The sequence below is a fragment of the Staurois parvus genome, unplaced genomic scaffold, assembly GCF_062004578.1.
Source record: "Staurois parvus isolate SC_StPar_1 unplaced genomic scaffold, SC_StPar_1.0 ptg000442l, whole genome shotgun sequence".
NCBI lineage: Eukaryota > Metazoa > Chordata > Amphibia > Anura > Ranidae > Staurois > Staurois parvus.
The window spans coordinates 648,863-665,916 of NW_028318238.1; the positions used below are offsets into that span (position 1 = coordinate 648,863).

At 38.2% G+C, this 17,054-nt stretch overlaps 1 protein-coding gene across 1 annotated transcript in view; it reads right to left on the bottom strand.

Annotated features, from left to right (window-relative positions):
- Positions 1 to 923: 923 nt before the first annotated feature.
- LOC149453981 (uromodulin-like) overlaps positions 924 to 17,054 on the bottom strand; it is an 83,383-nt gene continuing 67,252 nt past the window's right edge. Inside the window, exons 13-19 of the mRNA XM_089687967.1 lie at positions 16,659 to 16,813; positions 13,326 to 13,574; positions 10,332 to 10,494; positions 7,938 to 8,016; positions 4,485 to 4,505; positions 2,617 to 2,637; positions 924 to 1,545 (exon numbers count right to left, since the gene is read on the bottom strand). Of these exons, the coding sequence (XP_089544093.1) occupies positions 1,481 to 1,545; positions 2,617 to 2,637; positions 4,485 to 4,505; positions 7,938 to 8,016; positions 10,332 to 10,494; positions 13,326 to 13,574; positions 16,659 to 16,813 (753 nt within the window). The 3' untranslated portion in view covers positions 924 to 1,480. The remainder of the gene's footprint in view (positions 1,546 to 2,616; positions 2,638 to 4,484; positions 4,506 to 7,937; positions 8,017 to 10,331; positions 10,495 to 13,325; positions 13,575 to 16,658; positions 16,814 to 17,054) is intronic.

The following is a 17,054-nucleotide window of genomic DNA, read 5'->3' on the forward strand; positions in this document are numbered from 1 at the left end:
TACCTACTGTGAAGCATGGGGGTGGCAACATCATGCTTTGGGGCGGTTTCTCCACAAAGGGACCAGGACGACTGATCCATGTACAGGACAGAATGAATGGGGCCATGTATCGTGAGATTTTGAGTGCAAACCTCCTTCCATCAGCAAGGGCATTAAAGATGCAACGTGGCTGGGTCTTCCAATATGACAATGATCCCAAACATACCGCCCGGGCAACGAAGGAGTGGCTTCGTAAGAAGCATTTCAAGGTCCTGGAGTGGCCTAGCCAGTCTCCAGATCTCAACCCCATAGAAAACCTTTGGAGGGAGTTGAAAGTCCGTGTTGCCCAGCGACAGCCCCAAAACATCACTGCTCTAGAGGAGATCTGCATGGAGGAATGGGCCAACATACCAGCAACAGTGTGTGTCAACCTTGTGAAGACTTCCAGGAAACGTTTGACCTCTGTCATTGCCAACAAAGGATATATAACAAAGTATTGAAATGAACTTTTGATATTGACCAAATACTTATTTTCTACCATAATTTGCAAATAAATTCTTTCCAAATCAGCCAATGTGATTGTCTGGATTTGTTTTCTCATTTTGTCTCTCATAGTTGAGGTCTACCTATGATGCCAATTACAGGCCTCTCTCATCTTTTTAAGTGTGAGAACTTGCACAATTGGTGGCTGACTAAATACTTTTTTGCCCCACTGTATATATTATATATATACACATTTTTTTTTTTTTTTACACTTTACTTATAGAACGTCAATTGAAAACCTACACTACACATTGTCCTTTACTTTTTTTTAATAATGCAATTTATTATATATACTGGATGGTCACATGAAATGATTGGCTCATTACACACATGCAGATTACATACAACAGTTATCTGTAAGGTCTCATGATTTGCCTTTGTCGAAAAAATTCAATTTCAAATCTATTCAAACACCATTTATTATATTTGTATGATATTTATTAAAAAGCATTTCTATAATATTTGTTTTCTATTCCAGTCTAATAGTAATTAGTGATAATTTTGGTCATCATAGACAGATAGAAAAAATGGTCATTACCATTAAAAAAAACAATTTTGATTCCTAAGATTCCCATTAACCCATATATATCCTCTATACATTATACCTGGGAGAAAGGTTATTAGTCTTATAGATGTTGCACAACGTTTGGACTTCCTTTGTTTTTTTGTTTTTTTTCTGATTTTCCTGTCTATGCAGGTCAGCAAACTTTTTTTTCCCCTCTATATGTCCCAATGTATTGTACATTTTATAATGTGTTCATCTTTTAAGTGATATAAGATTTAATTGATATGATGAGAACTCTGTACTTGTTGCTTCTTATATTTACCATCTTGCTGGGGCTTTGGCCTACTTTTCCTTTAGAAAATCTACTTTAGTGATTTATAGACTCCTCCACAATGTAGAGTTACACTGATCTACAAATCTGATGCCGATTCACACGGATGGGTCAGTATAATACTAGTACAATGCAAACAGGAAAACAATGGCGGAGATAAAAAGCTTTGCAGTTGGTACAGCAGTGCCTGAAAGACAAAAATAAACATAAATGGTCAATTAAAAAAAAGGTTTCCATAGGCATTGAATGATAATCACCCATTCTGTACATTTTCAGGTGACTCCTTGTAGGTAAGAAGTACTTCCAGATGAGGGTTCTTGGGAGTGACAACTATTTTTCCCTACCAAAAAGATATTACAAGAGAAATCTGTAGTGAACCTCCCCCTAGCAATATGTGTATAACAAATCCAACTGTTCTAATATAAGAGAGTGCCTACAGATTAATATGTCTAAGAAGATGTGATTATGCAAGGACATTCCACCCTTCTCTAGTGCCAATGGGCACCACTTGTTAAAGAAGAATTTTTTTTACAGAAGTAGATGTAGTACTTTGTCCCAATTTCCTAAGAGCCCTGTAACACTGGATGTGATGTCGGACAGGATGTCTTCCATTGGCAAACAGCCATCCAACACCAGTTAGAAAGGAGACAGCTGCTTTGCTACCAAACTTGTTTCTGGCTCCCAATAATGACAAGAGGAATGCAAAGGGAGGTGGACAGGCTTGAGTTAAACTGCTCTGTGAGGAATGTCATTGCTATTCAGGATCAGCCTAATGTGCGGGATAAGAGCTCATGCAGACAGTGTTTGTAGACTGTCAGTGGTCTGTTGCTTCAAGTATCCTTCCTATTCACTTATAGCAGTGTCATCTGTCAAGCATATGTGTAATGGGTTCATTTGGAGAATGAAACAGACCGAGAGCAGCTGAAGCTTGGCCAGTCTTCCAGATGGGCTCCAAACACACCTTTACATGAGAACTTAGGATGTTCTATATCCCATCATTGGGAAGGGGCTTCCTCAGATAAGACTAGTTTGTCTCATAGAATGAACAACCCCAATCCCTCTATACAAAGGAAGACCTCCACATTGAAATCCCACCTAACATCACTGAGTGTTTGAAAGGAACACACCTTCCCTGGAATAGGGATACAGATTACCTATTTAGTCCTTTTTATCTCAATGTGTTACTCCAACAGTCAACCAAGTGCAATCCACTATGACTAAAATGCACATCATTGTAACATTTACTTCAGTCTCTTACCTCCATCGGAAGACAGAACAGCTGAAAGTAAAGCATAAAAAATCAGACTTTTTTCATAGCAAAACTATGTTACTCATCTCATACATTCTAAAATAATCACATCAGGATATGATATCTATCTATCTATCTATCTATCTATCTATCTATCTATCTGATCACCTCTCCAGAGTAGTACAGTGTTACTATGTAACACTGTATTGCTCTGGTCACAGTGTGTTAAAAAAAAATGTAAAAAAGAAAAGAATGTAATAAAAAATAAAAATATTAAAAAAATTAAAAATAAATATATATAAACAGTTCCAGGAGTAGCCGCAGCACTCTATGCTTGAGATAAATGCCCAGGTGCTCACTCACAAATAAATCCATATAAATCCAGAACTTGTTTTAGATGCACTCATGGGTCTTGCAGAGGAGGAAAATCAAAAACTGCAGCATTTTTATTGTTAATGTTTCGATGAAGCTCAGTCCATTTTGAGAGAGATGGACTGAGATTCATCGAAACTTTGACAATAAAATCACTGCTGTTTTTTGATCTTCTCCCTCTGCAAGACCCGTGTGTGGCTAAAAAACAGTTTTGGATTTACAGATATATTTTTTTACATAATGTCACCAGTCAGTGTCCCTGATCACCACCACACCAGATATGCGATGGTGCTGTACTGCACTGGTGACAGTGTACAGAAAAAAATAGTGAAAAAGAAATTACATTTCCTAATTTTCCAAAAAAATGTTGACAAACAATTTCAACTTCAAAAAACTGCCATGCCTCTTGCCACTTGGGACTGTCTACTTTCCTAAAAGGGGTCATTCGTGGAGTATTTGTACTGTCCTGGCATTTTGGGCCTCAAAAAATGAGATCGGCCCTCAGTACATCAGGATTGATCGATTTTCAAACATATATCCCTTAGTTTGTAGACTCTATAACATTCCTACAAACTAAATTATATGCACTGCTTTGGATTATTTTCACCAAAGAAATGTTTCCGAAGTCATACATTTATGAAGAAAGATTATTTATTTGCATAATTCTGTAACCGATACTAAGAAAAACGCATTTTAAAAAAAAAAGTTCAGTCTTTTTTTGTTTATTTAGAAAAAATAAAAAACCCAGTGGTGATTAAATACCACCAAAAGAAATCTCAATTTCTGTGGAAAAAAATGAAGCAAATTTGATTTGGGTACAGCGTTGCATAAGCATGCCACAGTATGACAGCGCTGCAATCTGAGCATTGGCCTGGGTAGGAAGGGGGTGCCCGGTATTGAAGTGGTTAATTAGAAAAGATTAGGTATAGCAAACAAGATATACTCTGATTATATATCTGTTTGTCTTTGGATCAATTTACAAAGGAATTATTATAGGCTGGAGATACAAATGGAGATAACAGGTTCAGTACTTGGGTTTAGTATTATTAATATCAGGGATGAGAGGCGAAGAAAGGTATTATTTTATAGATTAATTTCAGTAGTTTCAACTCTGCTATATACACTCATAGCCTAAGTCTCCCGAAATATATTAATTAATCATAAATGAGGAGAAAAATTAGATAGAGTAAGTATCATGTTATACTCTATGGGTGGGGTTGACCATATTTATCTTTCAAGCTGTACTGTATTGTTAAAAAGTGTAGGAGAGATTATAAGGAAGGGGCACATTGAGAGAGGCCTCAGATAATACATAGCATAGTAAAGAAGTTTGAAAGAAAAGGGAAAAAGGGGAGGGAAGGCGTATAGGAGGGGATAGGGAGATCAAGGTGTCAGGAGGACAGAGTCATCAAGACAAATCTAAATTCACTTTTATTAAATAATCATATTTAAGGAAATTTCAATGTTTGCAGCTGATTGTAAAAAAAAAAAACAAACAAGCTCACCTCCAACAGATGACTCAACAGCTGAAAGTAAAATAAAGACAGAACAATTATTAACGTAAAAATACAATATTTGCTTTTTTTATACCTTTAAAGGTTTATTGTAATTCTAAAATATAGTTGTGCTCAAAAGTTTGCTTCCCCTTGCAGAAATCGTGAAATGTTGGCATTTATATTGAAAATATGACTGATCATGCCAAAAAGCTGTCTTTTATTTACTGATAATTATGATATGAAGCCATTTATTATCACATAATTGTTTGGCTCCTTTTTAATCATAATGATAACATAAATCCCTCAAATTGCCATTATCAAAAGTTTCCTTCCCCTAGAATGTTCAGCCTTGGCACAGACACACAAGGTGACACAAACAGGTTATAATGGCAATTAAAGGGTAATTCCCCACATCTGTGGCTTTTTAAATTGTAATTTGTGTCTGTGTATAAATAGTCATTGAGTTTGTTAGATCTCCTGTGGATGCACTGAGCAGACTACTAGCAGATACTCAGCAATGGGGAGCCGAAAAGAACTGTTGAAAGACCTGTGTAACAAGGTAATGAAACTTTATAAAGATGGAAAAGGATATAAAAAGATTTGCAAAGCCTAGAATATGATAGTCCATACTGTTCAATCACTTAGGCAGAAGTGAAAAGTTCAGGGATCTCTTGATACCAAGACAAGGTCAGGTAGACCAAGAAAGATTGCAGCCACAACTGCCAGAAGAATTGTTCGGGATACAAATAAAAACCCACAAGTAACCTCAAGAGAAATACAGGTTGCTCTGGATAAAGATGGTTACATACATATAGTTACATAGTTAGACGGCCTGAAAAAAGAAACGGCCATCCAGTTCAACCAAAAAAAAAGTTATAATCCTATACCCACAGTTGATCCAGAGGAAGGCAAAAACACAGCAAAGCATGATCAAATTTACTCCTGCAGGGGAAAAAATTCCTTCCTGATCCCCCGAGAGGCAATTGGATATTCCATGGATCAACTTTACCTTTAAATGTTAGTAACCAGTTATATTCTGAGTTATATATCCAAGAAAGATCCTTTTTTAAAGCATTCCACTGAGCTGGCCAGAAGCAACCCTTGAGGGAGTCTATTCCATATTTTCACAGCTCTCACTGTGAACAAACCTTTCTGTATTTGCAGATTAAATGTCCTTTCCTCCAGACACAGAGTGCCCCCTTGTCCTCTGTGATGACTTCAGGGTGAATAGCTCTACACCGAGTTCACTATATGAACCACTGATGTATTTCTACATGTTGATCATACCCCCCTTAATCTCCTCTTCTCAAGAGAGAATACATTCAGTTCCTCTAATCTTTCCTCATAGCTGATCTCCTCCATGCCTCATATCAGTTTGGTTGCCCTTGTCTGTACTTTCTCCAGTTCCCCAATGTTCTTTTTGTCAATTGGTGCCCAAAACTGAACTGCATATTCCAGATGAGGTCTTACTAATGATTTGTACCGGGGTAATATGATATTTCTCTCTCTGGAGTCTATACCTCTTTTAATACAAGAGAGGATTTTGCTCACTTTAGAAACCGCAGCTTGGCATTGCATGCCATTATTAAGCTTGTGATCTACCAGAACTCCCAGATCCTTATCCACCATTGATTCCCCCAGTTGTACCCCCCCTAGTATGTATGATTCATGCATATTCTTAGCCCCTAAGTGCATAACCTTACATTTATCAACATTAAACCTCATTTGTCACATAGTTGCCCAATTAAACAGTGCATTGAGGTCGGCTTGTAAGTTGGAGACATCCTGCAAGGACGTTATTCCACTGCAAAGGTTGGTGTCATCTGCAAAGACTGCATTTTTTTTGTAAGCAGCACAATATGACGATACTTGAACAAAAATGAGCTGCATGTTCGAGTGGGCAGAAAAAGGCCTTTACTGCACCAATGCCACAAAAAAGCATCAAGGTGTTGTCGGGCATAATGTAACTGGGCTTTTTTTGTGGCATTGGCGCAGTTAAGGCTTCTTTCTGGCAACTCGTCCATGCAGCTCATTTTTGTTTAAGTATTGTCATATTGTACTCCTGTGTTTGGTTCAGGTATTGTGATGATATGTGGGGAAAGAGTAGAATTGGAAATACAAGCTTTTAGTGAAGACATAAACTCAATAAAACTGTACATCAAGTTTACAATGGACGGCACAGAATAACAAATTGCTCTTTTATGTGTTACATGTCAAGAAAGGGTGTGGCTTGGACATATAAAGTGTCTGTAAAAGTTCATTTTCTTTTTAATTTAACAACAAACATGTCATACTTACCTGTCCTGTGCAATGGTTTTGTATAGAGCATCCCCGGTCCTCTTATTCTCAAGTCCTGCTGGAACTTCTGACCCTTCCCCCCTGATGAGTACCCCCAAGCAAGCTGCTTGCTCTGAGGGTACTCATGCATGCTCACGTCCGAGCCAACTCTGTGTGTCTATGAGACACACAGAGCGTGGTTCAGCCTCGCCAATGCTTCCTCCTCACTGGCTGTTATTGACAGCAGCAGGAGCCAATGACTCCTGCTGCTGTGTCTCAGCCAATGACTCCTGCTGCTGTGTCTCAACCAATGAGGAGGCAGGAACCTGGAAGAGCTTGTTATCTCATGCACATCTGTGGATCAGGATCGGGCTCAGGTAGTATAAGGGGTGGGGGGGCTGAAGGGGGGACCTTCACACTGAAGGTTTTCACCTTCATGCATAGAATGCATGAAGGTTAAAAACCTCCAGCCTTTAGAACCACTTTAAGTTTTCAGGAAGCTTACCCACCACCCAGTGAAAAAAATGGCCTTTATATGCTATTTAGCTTGTCACTAATATATTTAATTGCCTAGCAGACCAGTCACATTATTTATCTTTTTATTTATTTGATTGGATGAGACTTTGCAGTGACTTAACCTATACAGCAGACCAGTGACTGGTTTCTGTCCATTCACTAGTGGAGTAGCACAAGACTCTATACTGGCTCATATTGTGTTTAACTGGACATAGGATCTTTAGTCATTATACTGGGACATCCAGGAGCAGTCCAACTGAGGGGAGGGGGGTGCAGCAAACAAACATCAACACGCCCAAGTAAGAAATGGCTCAAGAAAGGTTCAACAGAACCAGAGAGCAGACATAACACCTATACCCAGAAATGGCATCAGAGGAGGTCTGACTATTCACCTGGTAATACTTAATAAACATGTGCTTAGAAGACCAGATGGCAGCCTTGCAGACCTCTGATGTTTTAAATGCCCATGAAGAACTAACAGATCCAATAGAGTTTGCCTTAACAGGAAAGGGAAGAATCTTATCTTTTAGAAATTAAGACTTTAGGCTTGTAGATGACTTGTCTAATCCACCTAGCAATGGTGAAAGCATGGCGGGAACATCTCACCTAAAAATGTATAGGATACATCTGATATTTCCAGAAAATCTCTTTATTAAAAATAGGTCTTACTTTTCTGGTGTATAGGTCCAATAATCATATTTTTCACATCAATATTGCCAACCGAAGCATATCTCATAGCTGGACAACTCTAAAACCAGAAAATTGGTCATCAAATTCTTACTCAGAAACAATAATAGAGATGTTATAGAGATATTACTATACAAGCAAACTTTTCTGTTTTTATGTTCATGATTATAAATTGTTTTCCCAGCTTTATGAAAAAAAGAGCCTTCGCTTTAATTTTACAGGTTATTCCACCAAATGTCCATAGCTGGCAGCCTCCTAGCAATCAGAGATGTTACAGTGAGTGGAGCCTGATGGGAAAGCTTAGATACCAATTCTCCATCCGGTCCACTCTCTCCTTGTAATTGACAGGAGCCAGTGGGCGGATTCCATAGCCGATAGTAGGCTGTCTGTTGGCTAAGGATCTATCCACTACCTGCTATCAATTACAAGGGGAAGAGGATATGATGGAGAACTAGTGATTGTGAATCCCCATCAGGCTCTCCCACTCCAAGATACAAAGTTCCCATCTGCAGCGTACCTATATGTCATGTAGAAGCACATCGGAATTCTAAAGAGTATCTTGGAGACTCTTCATGATTTCCTCTGATTGTGTTTGTGGAAACCTATAAGGCTTTAGATGAATGCTGCCTTTAATTCTTTTTAGAATTACCATATTTTTAAACCAGTTTAGTTTTAATTATCTGTAAAAATATTTCTTGTACCAAAACATTTAATAATGGATATACACTTGTTACTGATTTTGCAGATCATTCTGGATTTTCTAAAAAGAAAGATCAGTACTGATTATTAACGGATTGATGTCCGCCCACAGTACGTTCACTAAGGGCAGGTGGCACAGCCAGGCTGGATCATGTACAGGTACTCAATCCAGCCTCCACGGCTTCCAACTCCATGGCGGTAATTCATTGAAAACTGCAAGCTGACAGCCGCTAAGGCTGTCGGAACTTGCAGTTCATTCATTCACAGATGACTGTGAATGAATAATGCCACCATGTGAATGGAGCCTAGCACACTGTTTTCAAAAACTGACAGCTTTTATGGGGAACTTCTTGTACTTCTGTCAGTGGATGGGAGGGGAAGCGGGCAGATGTTGCAGTGTTGGGAACATGTTCCATATTCCACCCTAAAAATGAGTGGAACATGTAACATGTTCCCAAAGGTGAACTTATCCTTTAAGTGGAGCCCAACTAGCCTACCAGTATTCACAGTTGAAATGAAAAACTGTTTAACCTCCCAAAAACATTTACAATTCTTTTCAGTCTGATATGTGATTCTGTCAGGACCTGTGTCATTGAGACACCTGCTGGTGGTACTGTTGTTACTGGAATTGAAGGGTGTAGTTCTGGTGGCCACCAGAGGGTGTATCACAGTAGCTGGACTGTACAGGTAATTAGGCTGCACCTTATGTGGACTGCTGGGAGGTATATAAGCCTGCCCATAACTGAGGTTTAGTGCTTCAGTTTTTCTCCTGCAAGCCCTGTCCCTGCTTGAGCCTGAACTCTGTTCCTGTACCTGCACCTGACCCTGAGTCCTGTTCCTGTGACCTGCTCCATGCTCTCTTCACCCTGCATCTATCTCTCCCAGTACCTTGAACCCTGTTCCTCTTGTTTCCTGTCTTAGTCCTGACCTTTTCCTGCTTGTGTGTGCTTCCTCCGATTGTATGTAGTTAGGTTATCATTTGGTTTGCTGCACTTACACGTTTATTTTGTCACTTTACATTGTTATGGTTTATTTGTGTTGGTGTTGGTATTGTAAGAGTAATATTTATGTTAATAAACTCATTTAATCTAAGGCTGGCCATACATTATACAATTTTATTGAGATTTTTGCTTTAGATTTACCAAAAGCCATATAATATGAGGTCAAACCTAAACAACACTTTCAATTGTATCCAATTAGGCAGGCCCTTGTGCTACATAGTTGAAGGTAAATCTAAAGGAAATTGAGCAGAAATTGGACAGAAAATTGTAGTGTATGGCCAGACTTTATCAGGTACAGCCCACTGATCTGGTCATCCTTGCTCGATGCTTGCATTCCTGACAGATTCCCACCCTTCTACCACACCTCATATCTCATTTTCAGATTAGCCTCTCTAGCCTACTCATTAGACAATTAACCATCATCATCACTATGATAACTCATTGTCCAAACTGCAAGCAGGTGGCAAAGGACATTGTATTGCTGAAACAGTGGAATTATAGTTCTGGCTGTGCAGGGTGGCAGGGGTTCCTAAACCACAAGATTAGCCTAACAGATTAACAAAATCCCCTTTCAAGAGAAACAGTTCATATGTATCTATTTAGACTTTGGATTCAGCTGTTTTCCTGAATTCCCAACTTTAAAATATAGAACTGTACATTAACAATCAATACTCACAGTTGAGCAGACATTGCTGGAGGTGTCACACAAGCCGACCTGACAGTGTAAATAAATCTGATTTAAGCTTCCCATAAATTTAAACACTTGGAATAAAAAGCGACCTTTAAGGGACACTCCATTTTCCGAGACAGAGATTGTTGGGTCATTCTTGTTGGGGCATCTAAAAAAGATATTAACAGACAAAGATTAGAATATTTTCAACAATATCAAGATATAAATGTGAGTAGTTTCCTTTTTTGTCTATTCTTTTTCCTTTCAAAGTTTTCTTGTTCTGCAAGATCATTTTTATAAATATGAGTAGTATCCTTTTTATCAATATTCTTTTTCCTGTAGAAGTTTTCTTGATCTGCAAGATCATTTTTGGATTGTTCTGCACCCTTGATTAGATTCTGACACCAATGCTTTTACTTGACAGGCAAGTGCTAGAATGGGTTTGGAGTGCAAAGGGGAGGCCCATTCATTACACAAAAAAAGTCAAAATCATCTCAAACATGTCCTTTTCCTCTGTGTTGTGTTTTGGGTTTCAGACAAATAGTCCAAATAGCAATTGAAAAATGTAAAGAGACTTTAACAAAATCATGCAGCCAGTGTTAAAGATTAAAACGTTGCTATCTTCTCTCAACTTTTTTGTTGTCTAGCGAAATATCAAAGAACAACAAAAATACAAAAAAAATCATTGTAAAAAAAGAGCTAAGTGATTTTTAAACCTATTTATAGGGGATATTCTTTTTTTAAAATTGTATTAGTGCTTATGATCCTGCATTTTATAGTGAAATAAAGAAATAAAAAGAAAATTATTCAGAAATGTTCCTTTTTGTTTCTGTTTTTTTATTTCATTATTTGGCTGTTTTTTTGTTTTTCTTATTTTATATTTTTATGTATATTGGACTTTTTTCTCTGCATTTTCTGTTATATTTGTTATATATCAAAAAGTGTCAACTATAAAAGGCAGCAAAAATAAAGCTAAAAAAATGTACTATTGCAATAAATTGTTTGATTTGCTGTTTCTTGTCTAAAAATTCAGAAACAATTAATTGCTCCAAAAAGGTTGAAATGCACTTAAGATATATTCAAATTACCTAAATGTCTTTAAAAAATACCTTAAGCCGCAATAATTTTACATCCCTCACTGACACCAATGCTTTACTCCTGTAGAATTCTGCCAAAAACTAAAAACAGACAATTTTTCTGAAATTTTGGTAAAATTGGGCAATTTTGGGACAAGCACCGATATAAGGCTTGTTGCCTTGACCAATCCTTTTCCTGGTTGCTGACCATGTTTCTTCCTGTGGCCTGAACTGACCCATCTGTACATCCCATTGACTATGTTCCCGTGAGACCCCAGTCCCAGCCATCTCCTGCAGACAACTGCACTCATGAAAACGCAAGAACTCTTTTGTTCTTCCTTCCTTCAGTCTCCTATACTTCCTAGTCAGTGAGCACAGCATTCCTGGGGTCAGCCACATACCAGAAGGCTAGGCTTGCTTGGCTTATAGGAACTGGGACTGCTATAGGTGATGATACACTAAGCTATATTTCCTGAGCACTCATAAATAGGCGACCATTCAAGTACAGTACTTTGGTTTTGATACAATTGGTTGATTTGTGTGAAACACAAGATAAATTGTTTGGTATATAATCAGTCCAAAAAGTGAAAAATTCTCAAACATGTGGTATCAACACACACATAAAGAGTAGTAGAATGTATTTTGGGGTGTAATTCTAAGTATGTCCATGCTGTGTGTTAGATACTGTATATCTGTTTAAATTGAACTTAGTGTACAAAAAAAAGTCCTTTTTTCTGAATTTTACGAAAAACTTGTGGAAAAAAATGAAGTCTTCAAAAGATTCCCCATGCCTCTTAAAAAATCCTGGGGTATTTTATTTTCCTTCTCTGGGTGTTTCTACTGTTCTTGTGTTCCAGGGCCTCAAAAAATGTGATAGGTAGCTAGAAAATTAGATGTGTAATGTATCCCCATAGAATGCCTGAAAGTGCTTCTTGGATTTTTGTCCCCTCTATGTGGCTGGGCTGTGCAAAAAAGTCTCACATGTAGAATCATCATACCGTGGGAGAAGTAGTAGAATGTGTTTTGTGGTGTAATTCTAAGTATGCCTATGAATGAGTAAAAAAAAAAAAAAAACACATTTTCTTTTCTGAATTTTCCAAAAACTTTTGGCAAAAAATTATATTTTCATAAGCCTTTCAGAAAATACCTTGGAGTGTTTTATTTCCAAAATGTGGTAATTTTGTAGGTGTTTCTACTGCCCTGGTGCCGGGTACCTGAGTACCTTGTATTATTGTCACCCAGAGTGTATGAATGTGGAAGTGGTAATCTCCACCTTTATGGGCGGTGACTTTTCTAGCATCAGGTGATTTGACCACTCCTTCCCTTCATCATACAATATGGCCACCCGAGTAGCTCCGCATGGCTCTGAAGAAGAGGCAGGGCTTCGAAATGCATTAGCAGTTTGTTCTTGGAATGTTTTATTTCCAAAATGTGGTAATTTTGTAGGTGTTTCTACTGTCCTGATGCTTCAGGGCCTCCAAAAATGTGATAGGTAGTCAGTGTAATTTATGCCCCTTGAAAGCCCAAAGGTGCTCCTTGGACTTTGGACCCCTCTATGCATCTAGGCTGTGAAAAAGTCTTACACATGTGGTATCCCGATATTTAGGAGACATAGAAGAATAAGCCTATGCTGTGTGTGAAAAAAAATAACATTTTTTCATTTTCCAAAAATTTGTGACAAAAAATTAGGTCTTCCACAAACTCCCCATGACTCTTAATAAATACCTTGGAATGTCTACTTTTTAAAAAGGGGTCAAGAAAAATGTTTTTATTTTTTCCAAAATTTATATATTTTTTGCTTGTATTCATATTTTCATTGTTGCAGATCTAACCGGGTGCTCTGTATTTAATTGGCAACACAGGGAAAATGAAATCTTGATATATTTTTAGAAGAATAATATACAACACATCTAAATGAACTTACTGGTTTATTAGGATTTCATATCTGGGGCCGTAGGAATTGTCAGCTGTTGGGGTGGCATAGCAGTTTTTCATGATGAGCACAAACGGTGATGAAGCCGTAGCTCCGGTTACAATGACACCAACATATAGCATGGAGGAGGAGTCCAGCCACACTTGGGAGGCAGTATATGGGGCAGTGTAGCCTGAATCTTGGAATAGACCCATCGTAATTGTGAAATTTGCTGTTCCAGCTACATTGATAATAGCTGAGCTGTAACAAAATATAGTCATTTCATTAAATAAATTAAATTAATTAATTAAATATTAATAACCAAAAATGATAAAAAGACATGTTTGGGTGGATTTACTAAAGGCAAATAGAATGTGCACTTTGCAAGAACAATTGCCCCAGAGCTTATTAAATGAGGTTCACTTTGCAAAGAATACCCAATCACATGCAAGGAAAAAAAAAAAACACAGCATTTTTGCTTGCACGTGATTGGATGATGGAAGTCAGCAGAGTTTCCCCTCAATTACTAAGCTTTGGAGCAACTGTACCTACAAAGTTTGTTTGCCTTTAGTAAATCAACCCAGATGTGTTCATTTTTGCTCTTAGCTAGAAATAGTTTCTTTGATTTAGGATACATACAGTATTTTTTTTTTGCGCATAACACCAATATTAGGCATAGATGTATATCATCGCCAGCAAATGGTTAGCACTTCCGCCTGGCAGTAATAGGGTTGTTGGTTCAAATCCCAACCACGGCACCACCTGCGTGGAGTTTGCATGTTCTCCATGTGCCTGCGTGGGTTTCCTCTCGGTACTCCGGTTTCCTCTCACACTCCAAAGACATGCTGGCAGGTTAATTGGATCCTGTCTAAATTGCCCCTAGTATGTGTATGTATGAATGTGAGTTAGGGACCTTAGATTGTACACCCCTTGAGGGTTAGGGACTGATGTGACTGTACAATATATACTGTATGTAAAGCGCTGTGTAAATTGATGGTGCGATATAAGTACCTGAAATAAATAAACTAAATAAATAAATATCACTATCTTTTAAAAGAATTCATTCAAACCACGTCTCACTTTTAGAAGATTTGTAACCAGCCTCAGTCTATACTGCAAAGAGAATGTATTGTATGAAGATTGAGGCCAACTTACTAAAGGAGTAGAGAATTCTCATGCTATATATTTTGCAAATATTCATTCAATTTAATTCAATTTAATTATTAAAGTGTTACTAAAGTGTTACTAAACCCAGGACCCGCATTCACTATATCTGGTCTCCCACAGTACACAGAACATTTAAATGCAATTATTTTAGTAAATTTAAACTGCTAAATAACTTTTCTCCTCAGCAGTTGGAGCAGTCTTGTGACTTCTATCAGTGTCCAGCAGAGCACTGATGAAAGCTTGTAGGAGGAGTTTTCATTTTGCTCTAGGAGGATGCAGGACCACTGACCTCTGTCTAGACAGTGCTGATCGGCCCTCTCCCAAGAAAAAGAAAAAAAACCTCTCTAGCAATACACACCAAACTGAGCACGTGCAGAGTGACTCCACACGATACGTCTTATCAGGAGATAAGAGGGGGACACTGGAAGAAGGGGAGGAACAGAGAAGACAGGATCAAACAGCGTTTTTACACAATGCAGAAGATTAACCCCTTAGGTTCTACAGTGAGTATAACAAGCATGCTTTACTGCATGTACAGACTGATTTTGCTGTTGTGGGTTTAGTAACACTTTAAGTTAAAATTCCCTTTTTTGTTCTGCATATGATTAGATAATTAAAGTGAATATTCACACTATATCGATATTTGCACAACATAATTGCAAGTAAATTGATTATTTCTGCTATAATTGTTTGTGTATTTTTTTTATGCAGGATTCTATCTAGTTTTAAAGGGTCTGGGGTCATGGGCATAACAGCCTACATCCCATGTCACACAAAATACCATATATATGCTGATCAATATACACTCACTGACCATTTTATTAGGTACACCAGTTCTATTGCGTGGTAACACAAATTGCTAATCAGCCAATCACATGGCAGCAACTCAATGTATTTAGGCATCTAGACGTGGTGAAGACAACTTGCTGAAGTTCAAACTGAGTATCAAAATGGGGAAGAAAGGGGATTTAAGTGACTTGGTTGTTAGTGCCAGACTGGCTGAACTGAGTATTTCAAAACTTCACTGGGATTTTCATACACAACCATCTCTGGTTTACAGAGAATGGTCAGAAAAAGAGAAAATATCCAATGAATGGCAGTTGTGTGGAGGAAAATGCCTTGTAGAGGTCAGAGGAGAATGTGCAGACTGGTTGCTGCAACATTCAGATGGTAGGGCCAGAATATGGCAAAAACACCATGAAAGTATGAATCCATCCTGCCTTGTATCAACGGTTCAGGCTGGTGGTGGTGGTGTAATGGTGTGGGGGAGATTTTCTTGGCACTAGCAAGGTGGACCCAATAAAGTGGCTGGTGAGTGTTGGAATGCATACAGTCCCTTCATTTCTCAGCTCATCCTTCACATGTGGAGGAGAAGCCAGGAAGAAATGAATATGGTCTGTATTAGAAGAGGACAGGGTTGGGTAGTTATTGATAGTTTCATAGTCAGGGCTTAAAGGAGAACAAAGCAATACTAAAAGATACATAGGGCATTAAAGGCAAACCATCTAAAAAAAATTTCAAGGGTTCTACTTTTTCTGTTTTTGATGCTCTGGCTCATTAAAATGTTGAATTTGTGGAGGTTACCTAAGTTAAAATGAAGTTCTGGCCGACCTGGATAGTAACAGACATTGTTCACAGCTCTGGTTGTGGGGAGCCCAGCAATGGCAGACCTTAGTCTGGTCTCCGAGAGGCACCACTGATTTGTGAAGACAAAAGCCACATAGAGAACTGAATACACTGTAAGTCAGGGTGTGTGGCCTAATCTTTATACCGGCATCAATTTGCTGCTCATTCTACATTTGCAGCTTCCCAGCCTAAGGCAGTTTGGTGACAAACCAGGGGCACCAGCCATATGGAGTTTGTATGCACTAATATGACATGCCCAGTTCCCTTCAGCTGCTTTACAATGTTTAATAACAAATCAGTTTGTACTTTATCACATCATCCCTAGATTCAGTATATGTCTGCCTGTGTGACCGGTAGGTAGACTGTAATCCTGATGTATAAAGTGGAGCCTGATGTATACACCACTCTGGAATATGTTGGCGCTATATAAACATAAGAAATACATTTCTACAGACTGGACACCAATTGGGCAGTCACAACATCTGCCTACAATCTCAGCTCATTCAGCACTACAATTGTATCTAGGAAAGGTACCAAGGAAAAGTGACTCACACTACGTAGGTGCTGACAGCGGTTAGAAGGCTGATCTCCATATTTAATGGATAAGAGCAATGAAAGTCAATGGGGAACTCATCTCTAATAATCACTCCGTCAGATTGTGGTGTTAGGTATACAGTATTTGTATATGTGATATCAGTTCCATCGTTCTGAAAAAAAAAAAACATTTACAGTAGAAAAATGAAAAACTAAAATCCAGGCAATTTTTTTTTCATTTAAGTGAATAGGACATATTGTATGTTATTGTCAGGTAGTCATGTATCCATCATCTTTTCTTTGCAGCAGTGGTTCTCAACCTTCCTAATGCCGTGACCCTTTAATACAGTTCCTCATGTTGTGGTGACCCCCAACCATAAAATTATTTACCCAGTAATTATAATTCATGAGTGT